This window comes from Pipistrellus hanaki (genome assembly GCF_964339955.1).
Source record: "Pipistrellus hanaki genome assembly, chromosome: 12".
NCBI classification, from domain to species: Eukaryota; Metazoa; Chordata; class Mammalia; order Chiroptera; family Vespertilionidae; genus Pipistrellus; species Pipistrellus hanaki.
Window position 1 is genome coordinate 3,558,931 of NC_140514.1, and position 8,449 is coordinate 3,567,379.

Below are 8,449 nucleotides of genomic sequence, written 5' to 3' on the forward strand. Positions count from 1 at the left end.
AAACCGAGGCACGGGGGTGGGGCTGAGCAGGGACAGCAGCTTTTCTTTCTTTCTTTTCGCCCCGGACAATTCGGAGACCAGAGTTTCGATCCGACCCTGATGCGTGGGGCCCTGATTCCCCGCGCGGCGGGCGGCCCCCTGCAGCCCCCGGGCCCGGCCGGCAGCCCCGCTCTAACGCGCGGCCTCCGCGAGGTGTCGCCTTCGGCCGGGGAACCCGCCGCGGCGCCACCCTCCACGCCCGCGGTTATTTATCTCCGAACCAGGGGGGCGCCCCACGCCCGCCCGTGCACAACTTGGACCCTCCAGCGGCCTTGTCCCCCCCACATCCCCCGTTTTACACCCCGGGGCAGCCCCCCGCCCCCGGAGATCACCAAGGGGCACCGCTCCGCGGGGCCCGGGGGCCGCACGGCGGCGCGGGCAGGGGCGGCTCCCCGGAGCCGTCTGGGCATTTATTTTTTCTTTTCTCAATGCCAGGCGATCGCGGGCCGAGCGGGCGCTGCAGGGCACGGCGGGGCGCGCAGCTGGCGGGCAGCGGGCGGCGGGTGCAGGCGCGGCGGCCTGGGCGGGCGGCGGGGTGGGTTTGGGGGGCCTCACCCCGGCTTCCCCGGCGCTGCAGCCCCCCTCCCCTCCGCGCAGAAGAAAAGCAAGTGGCTTTTGGCGCGAAAGGCTTGGCGCCTCCCCTGATTTTTATGGAAATCAGGGGGGCGGGGTGCAGCCCCTCTCCGGGCCCGGCCCCCGCCCTCCCCCGCCCGCGCCGCAGCCCCCCGCTCTCCCCGCCCTCCGGGTGTGTCAGGTTTTCGGTTAATAATATCCCCCGAGCTTCAAAGCCCAGCCAGTGACAGTCATCTGTCTGGCCCGCCGGTGCTGCGTGCGGGGGGCTCCGGGAGCCGCGCTCCGCCGAGCTCCGCGCTGAGCCAGCCGGCCGAGCGCGCACCGACTGCGGCCACCGAGGACCCCCCCTCCAGCCCCCCGGCCCGGCGCCCGGGGACCCCGCGCACAGCCTCCTCTCCCCCGGATCCCCGCACCCGCGGAGGTAAGAGCGGAGCGGGGGTGCACGCCGCCCGGCGCCCCGGGAGCGGCGGGGAGGGAGGGAGCCGGGGACCCACCGCCTCGCGCTCCGGGCGCCCCGCGATCCCCGGGGGACCGGGAGCTGCTGCTTCCGAGACAAAACCTCCTCGGGCTTTTCTTTTTTTTCCTCCGGAAAATGCAGTCCTGCCCCCCCAAAGGCACCCCCAGCTCGGAGAGACCCGCCCTAATCCCTGTGGTTCTCTCGCCTGCACGGCTCCACCGCCAGACAGGCACCCTCCGGGGGAAGCGCGTTTGTCTGCGTCCGCGCTGCCTGCGGGGGCCGGCCGGCGCCCACCCCGGAGCTGGGCTCTCCCCCCAAAGGGTGCCCCGGAGGAAGGAAGGAGAGGAGGGGGTTGAGGCGATGGGCGAGGCCGCCGCGGCTCGTCCTCCGGGTCCGGGCGGCTCGGGCTCCGAGGAGACGCTGCTCCCCGGCGGCGACCCTCCTCCCCGCTGCTCCCCGGCCCCTCCGCCCTCCCCGGGAACTGGGGTTCGGGCTGCTCCCTCGCCCTCGTTGGGGGGATCGGGAAGGCCGGGGGTGGGGCTCTCCCTCCCGCGGGTGGATGTTGTGGGGCCTCTGCTCGGGCCGGGAAGGGGGTGGGTGCGTTCTGCTGCTGTCTGCAGAGAAAGGATTTTTTTTCCATTTGCAAAGTTTCGCAAACCCCCCCTTCTCTCGCTCACACGCCCCAAGGTTGCCGTTTCCCAGGGAAGGGGGAAGAGGGGGATTGGGAGACTCCAGACCCCGTGCCTGGCTGGGGCGCCGCGCGGGCTGCCTGGGCGCAGCTGGCCCCGCACGGTGCCACCGGGCCTGCGGGCGGGCGGAGCCGGGGAGCTGGGATCCTGCAGCCGGAGCAGCGCCCCCCGAAACCCCCGCAGAGCCTGGTGTGAATGAAATGGCAGTTTGCAAAGTTGCAGAGCCACTGCACCCCACCCCCCAACCCCGACCCCCCGCATCTGCACGCCCCCGCCCACCCCGCGCCGACGGCGTGTGCACAAAAGGAGGGAGGGAGGGAGCGGGCCGGGCAGGACTTCCTCCACCTTCGGGGGCGCGGCGCGCAGTGGGGGGCTTGCAGGGGAGACGGAGGGACCCCCTCCCTCCCTCCCTCCCTCCGGCTCCGCTCGCCAACCTCCCGTGGTTGTGTCTGTCGGTTGCAGCGTCGGAGGCTGGTGCGGCCCCCCGCGCGCCCCCCGGAAAGGAGGAAGCGCCCCCCGAACGGCGCAGGGAGGAGGAGAGGCGAGAAGCAGCGCCTCTGCGGCGGCCGGGAGCGAGGCGAGCCGATGCCCAGCTGCACCGCCGCGTCCACCATGCCGGGCATGCTCTGCAAGAACCCGGACCTCGAGTTCGACTCGCTGCAGCCCTGCTTCTACCCGGACGAGGATGACTTCTACCTCGGCGGCCCGGATTGCAGCCCGCCGGGCGAGGACATCTGGAAGAAGTTCGAGCTGCTGCCCACGCCCCCGCTGTCGCCCAGCCGCGCCTTCCCGGGGGAGCCCAGCCCCGAGCCCCCGGACTGGGCCACGGAGATGCTGCTGCCCGAGGCCGACCTGTGGGGCGCCCCGGCCGAGGAGGAGGACGCGTTCGGCCTGGGCGGCCCGGGCGGCCTGGCCCCGCACGCGGTCATCCTGCAGGACTGCATGTGGAGTGGCTTCTCGGCGCGGGAGAAGCTGGAGCGCGCCGTGAGCGAGAAGCTGCAGCACGGCCGCCCGCCCGGCCCCGCCGCCCCGGGCCCCGGGGCGCCCCCCGCCGCCCCCAGCGCCGGCCGCGGGCACAGCGCGGGGGCCGGCCGCGCCGGGGCCGCGCTGCCCCCCGAGCTCGCCCACCCGGCCGCCGAGTGCGTGGACCCCGCCGTGGTGTTCCCGTTCCCGGTGACCAAGCCCGCGCCCGCCTCCCAGGCCGGGGCCGCTCCGGGGGCGGGGGGCACGGCCCCTGCCGGCGCCCCGATGGCCTCCCTGTCGCGCCCCGGAGCCCGGCCGGCCGGGGGCGGGGACCCCAAGGCGCTCAGCACCTCCGGCGAGGACACCCTGAGCGACTCCGGTAAGGACCGCCCCGGGGTGCGCGCCCTTTGTCACTGCGGCTGGGGGTTAGGCTTGGATGGGGGGAGCGTTTTGGAAGTTGTGATGATGGCTGACTGCTTTTTATTTTATTTTATTTTATTTTATTTTATTTTATTTTATTTTATTTTACTTTATTTTACTTTCTGGGCAAACTGACCCCCAAGATCAGGAGGGAACGGTTGAGTGAGAGTTGCTAAGAGGGTGTTACCCAAAGTGTCACCTGCACTGGAAGCTCCTTCTACCCTCCGGGGGGCCCCGACTCCATCCCTGGCCCTCATCCGGTCTGGTTGCCCTCCTCTCTGCCACATAAAACTACTAAAAAGTGGGTAGGAAGCACGGGGGCCGCTGGCTGCATGACTCGGGCAGAAACCTGTTAGCCCTCGAGGGGAAAGGGACTTGACCCAGGTCAGGGTTTGGGGGTTGGGGGGAGACCCCGAGAACACACAGGCATTGTGCAAAACTCTGCTCGGGCACAGAAAGTTGGGGACATTGCACAGATTGCTTGCAGCAAATTTTATTTTTCAAACCTGGGTGCTATCTCTTCCCCCTCCCTTTGTGGCTGGTGGGCTACTTGCTCCTCCTGGTAGGTGGCCGGCAGGCGGCGATATTCTGGGCAGGCCTTGGCTCTGCATGGCTGGGTGGGGGGATAGAGGGGAAGGGGCCACCCTGCCTCCATCCGGCAGCTGGCGGCTAGTACCGCCGAGGTTGTGTACGTTCCCAGGTGGCCGCCTCTCTCCCTGTGCAGGGACCTGGGGTGCAGTGCTGCGTTCTAGCCAGAATTCCCAGGACGCATTTCTGATCCGGAGTTGGGCTGGGTAACCCGGTGCCCTTCCAGGTGTGGGCTGGCCCTCCAGGAATGCACACGCCCTAGGAGCACTCATTGATGAGTCGCATTGTGTGCTGGGCGCCTCGGAGGGCTGGGCTGAGAGGAAGCCTGCCTGGGGCCCCGGAGGTAGAGAAAGAACTCTCCTCCCCAAATACTCAAAACAGCCCTTGTTTGGGGGCTGGGAGGCCCGCGTTCCTGGAATCTCCTCGCAGCCCAGTGTTTTCAGAATGCAGGCGGATTAAAGGCCTAAAATTTCCTTCTGGGCCCGAGAGTGGATTCCGCCGAGGCTCCTGGAAGGAAACTTGGTGATAAGCCTCCGGCTTGAAGCGGGTCCTGTCCCTTTAATGTCTGTGCCTTGACAGCTCGCGGTGAGGAAGCACTTCCTTCCAACAGCTGTCTTCTTGGCAGGAAACCAAAACACGGGCTTAAAGGGACCCACAGGCTGCAGCAGCCTCGCATTTCGGCTTTAGAACAAATCCTACAATTGTTCAGCTTTCCGGTCCCCTTTCCAGATCAAGCAGGAGAAGAAGTGTTTTGATTTTCCATGCTTGCATTTTTTTAAACAATAATTTTCTATCCGGGCACGTAGTAAATGAGGAGGAGGTGGAGGAGGGGGTGGGGGGGGGCATGATGCTACACGCTTTTGTTGCTGCGGTTAACGACTGACTGGCGGCGGCGGAGCGGGGCTCCCGGGTTTGGGGTTCGAGCGCCTGTGGGGTAGGACTCGCCAGGGGAGACGGGGGATGTGTGCTAGGTGAAAAAAAGGGCTTCATTGAATTGTTCTGTACGTTTGCTTAAGGGCCTAACATCAGACGCAACCGAGTGTGGAATTGCTAAATGGGGAGTCTCCATTCTTGAGCTTGGAGATGGAAACATAAATAAGTTTGGGGGCTAGGGTAGCCCGGCGATGGTGTTAAAAGCTACCATTGACTGAGCTTCTGTTCACCAGGCCAGCTCTCTGCATATCCCAGGCCCATCCCAAGAGCCTTTGCGGTGTGGGTCCCATTTAAATGGAAACTAAGGCTTCCAAAGGTCTAGAGACTCGCCCAGGATCACACCCCCAGTGTTGTGGGATGGAGCCAGGATTCTGTCCCGCCCCCACATCCCAGGTTCTTTCTGTATCTCCCACCTGCTCCAGTCCGTCTGGAAGCTGAAACCGCTAGGAATATGGGGGGAAGGGAAAAGTATTTACAAATATGTTTCATTGAAAAGATCTATAAAGTACATTCCTCTTCCCATCTATGCTGATGGGGCCCTGAATGAGAGCCAGACGCGCCCGGGCCTGGGCGAGGCGGTCCAGAGGGAGGGAAACGGACGGGTGCCTGTGTCTCCCTCTGAGAGTAACCCCTCCCCTCTTGTTCTCGAAGATGACGACGATGACGAAGAAGACGAGGAAGAGGAGGAGATCGACGTGGTGACGGTGGAGAAGCGGCGGTCCTCCGCCCACAACAGCAAGGCCGTCACCACCTTCACCATCACCGTGCGCCCCAAGAGCGCGGCCCTGGGCCCGGGCAGGGCGCCCCCGCACCCCGCGGGGGACCTGATCCTCAAGCGCTGCGTCCCCATCCACCAGCAGCACAACTATGCCGCGCCCTCGCCCTACGTGGAGCCCGAGGAGGCGCCGCCCCAGAAGAAGATCCGGAGCAGCAGCGAGGCGTCCCCGCGGCCCCTCAAGGGCGGCGGCGCCCTCCCCGCCAAGGCCAAGAGCCTGAGCCCCCGCAACTCCGACTCGGAGGACAGCGAGCGCCGCCGCAACCACAACATCCTGGAGCGCCAGCGCCGCAACGACCTGCGCTCCAGCTTCCTCACGCTCAGGGACCACGTGCCGGAGCTGGCGAGGAACGACAAGGCGGCCAAGGTGGTCATCCTGAAGAAGGCCACCGAGTTCGTGCACGCGCTGCAGGCCGAGGAGCACCAGCTGCTGCTGGAGAAGGAGAAGCTGCAGGCCCGGCAGCAGCAGCTGCTCCAGAAGCTCGAGCTGGCGCGGACTTGCTAAACAACGGTTCTTTCTCCAAAACGGGACAGTCACTGCCACTTTGCACATTTTGATTTTTGTTGTTTTTCGTTGTTTTTTTTTTTTTTTTTTACATTGTTGACATTAAGAATGTTGGTTTACTTTCAAATCGATCCCCTCCCTCCCTGTCGAGTTTGGATCTGGGTGGGGAGCAGGACATGTGGGGGTGGGGGGGCGGTTTGGTTCTGCCAGGACCTCTGAGGGATAGGGCCTGGGTGATGATGGGATGCTGTGTGGCCCATGAGGGTTCCTCGGAGTCACCTCCAAGACAGTCACTTCCAAGACCGCTGAGGGAGGGCGTGACCGTCGGGAGCCTCTGGGGCCGTGGAAGTCACCTTGTTCCGAGTTTCCAGACATCAGAGAGTCATTCCTTTTCAAATGGTGCTTACGTTCCAGCAGATGCCACGGGAGGAGGGGGTTGCCAGTCGAGACCCCCCCTCCTCCCCAGGAGAACACTTCTGTAAATACCACTGACACACCCGCCTTTTGTATGCGTCCCGGGTAATGAGGTGGCTTTCGTGGCCAGTATTAGACTGGAAGTTTCATACCTAAGTACTGTAATACCTCAATGTTTGAGGAGCATGTTTTGTATACAAATATATTGTTAATCTCTGTTATGTACTGTACTAATTCTTACACTGCCTGTATACTTTAGTATGATGCTGATACATAACTAAATTTGATACTTATATTTTCGTATGAAAATGAGTTGTGAAAGTTTTGAGTAGATATTACTTTATCACTTTTTTGAACTAAGAAAACTTTTGTAAAGAAATTTACTATATATATATGCCTTTTTCCTAGCCTGTTTTTCTTCCTGTTAATGTATTTGTTGTTTGGTGCATAGAACTGGGTAAATGCAAAAGTTCTGTGTTTATAATTTCTTTTCAAAATGTATATATTTAGTGCTGCATCTTATAGCACTTTGAAATACCTCATGTTTATGAAAATAAATAGCAATTAAATGATGCAGCTTTTTTTTCCCCCTCCCCCCTTGATGGCACGCTAGTTAGACTATCCCTTAAGCAGTGACCTTCATAGCACATAATTTACTGAGGGAATCCTGGTTGGTGGGGGGGAGGGAGGGGACTGTGCTTAGAAAGGTTTTAAGACCTCTCTTCCAGGTTCCACCGAAGAGAGATACTATTAGTGACTGCCTTGTAGCAATGGCACCCTTAAAGCATTTTCATTGTTGGATATTTCGTGGAATTAAACTAGGATGTTAGCCAGGGACCATTTATTTATTTACTTATAGACGTGGACCCTTTAGTCAGGACAATGTAGTTTCATTGGCTGTATTGGTGTTGGTCATAGTTGTCCCATTGGCAGGTGGCTTTACATTTTGGTGTCGAGTGTAGTTTGTCTCCAAGAAAGCATCCTTCCAAAGTTCTGAGCTTCAGTAGAACTTGGAAGGTTCTAGGCTGGCCGGGCACTGTTGCTCTCTCCTCAAGCAGCTCTCAATCCTACTCAAAGAAGTAACTCTAGAAGAAGTGACAGGCGTGTGGCCCAGATCCAGTGACCTGTCCCTTCCGGAGACTCGGCGGGTGTAGTGTGCTCTGTCCATTGGCAGCTCCTGTCACACAGGCTGGCATTGGGGCTGCCCCGTGGAAGCAGGACCCACCTCTGCAGGCTCGGAGGACAGCCCAGGGCCAAAGGGTGGGGGGCAGGCACCCGGGCGAGGGAGGGGTTTCATTTTCCCTGATGGGAGGTGACACCGCTCTGGGGCGGCTTGGGAGGTAGTCTACTGAGACCCGAAAGCCTGTACAAACCTGTTTCTCAGGTGGAAGGTACCGGGTTATTTTTCTAAGATTTCTTCCAGATTTTTAGCTGTGCATTGAAAAGGGCCTTTTAGAGTTACCGAGAAGAAAACAGGGCCAGGGATGATAATGTGCTTTGTCTGGTCACAGCTTGGGTAGGGGTAGAGGGGCGGGGGGTGGGTGGGGGGAGGGGGGGCAGAGATGGGACAACCTGAGCCTGTCTGCTTTGGCCATTTGACAGAGGCCAGTGGGAGGTTAGAACCCCTACTCCGTTCACAGCCACAGGTCTCAGCTCTGAGGTTGGTGCTGCCACATTGCTGAGGGCCAGGCCATCCGCCACTAGAAAAATAAGGAACCGGCTTTGAAAGTCCATTTTAAATTGTCATTCAAAAGGCTTCCTGACTATTTGCATTTTACGAGACCCAAATCGCCTTGCTTGTGTAATCCTGAACCAAACCAAAGAGCAGTGTGACCTCAAAGTAACCCAGCACCTGGGATTATGGGAGCCCAGCTTCTCTCTGTGGTGCCCACTGGGCCTACCTGGGTGTTTTCAGAGGACCTGGGAGTCTAGCCGTGAAGGAGGGAAATAACGAGGCCCTAAACTGATTCCTACCACGCTCCATTTTTGCTCTGGCCACTGGGAAGCTCAGAGGCAAATTCCATACACTCGTGTACACATCTGGCTCCCATTCTATCTAAGTGTCTGTGACCTCTTGGTTTGTTTGTTTGTTT

The 8,449-nt window shown here is 60.9% G+C and overlaps 1 protein-coding gene across 1 annotated transcript; it reads left to right on the forward strand.

Annotated features, from left to right (window-relative positions):
- Positions 1 to 671: 671 nt before the first annotated feature.
- On the forward strand, positions 672 to 6,887 carry MYCN (MYCN proto-oncogene, bHLH transcription factor). Its single transcript, XM_084900576.1, has 3 exons — positions 672 to 1,033; positions 2,221 to 3,100; positions 5,314 to 6,887. The coding sequence occupies exons 2-3, from the start codon at positions 2,344 to 2,346 to the stop codon at positions 5,940 to 5,942; spliced, it is 1,386 nt and encodes a 461-aa protein (XP_084756702.1). The 5' UTR covers positions 672 to 1,033; positions 2,221 to 2,343; the 3' UTR covers positions 5,943 to 6,887.
- The last annotated feature ends 1,562 nt before the right edge of the window (positions 6,888 to 8,449 follow it).

Excerpts from the sequence above, each read along its gene's own strand:
- MYCN (XM_084900576.1), top strand. The coding sequence starts at position 2,344 with ATGCCCAGCTGCACCGCCGCGTCCACCATGCCGGGCATGCTCTGCAAG. Across the intron at positions 3,101-5,313 it reads GGACACCCTGAGCGACTCCG|ATGACGACGATGACGAAGAA; the intron begins GTAAGGACCGCC and ends TTGTTCTCGAAG.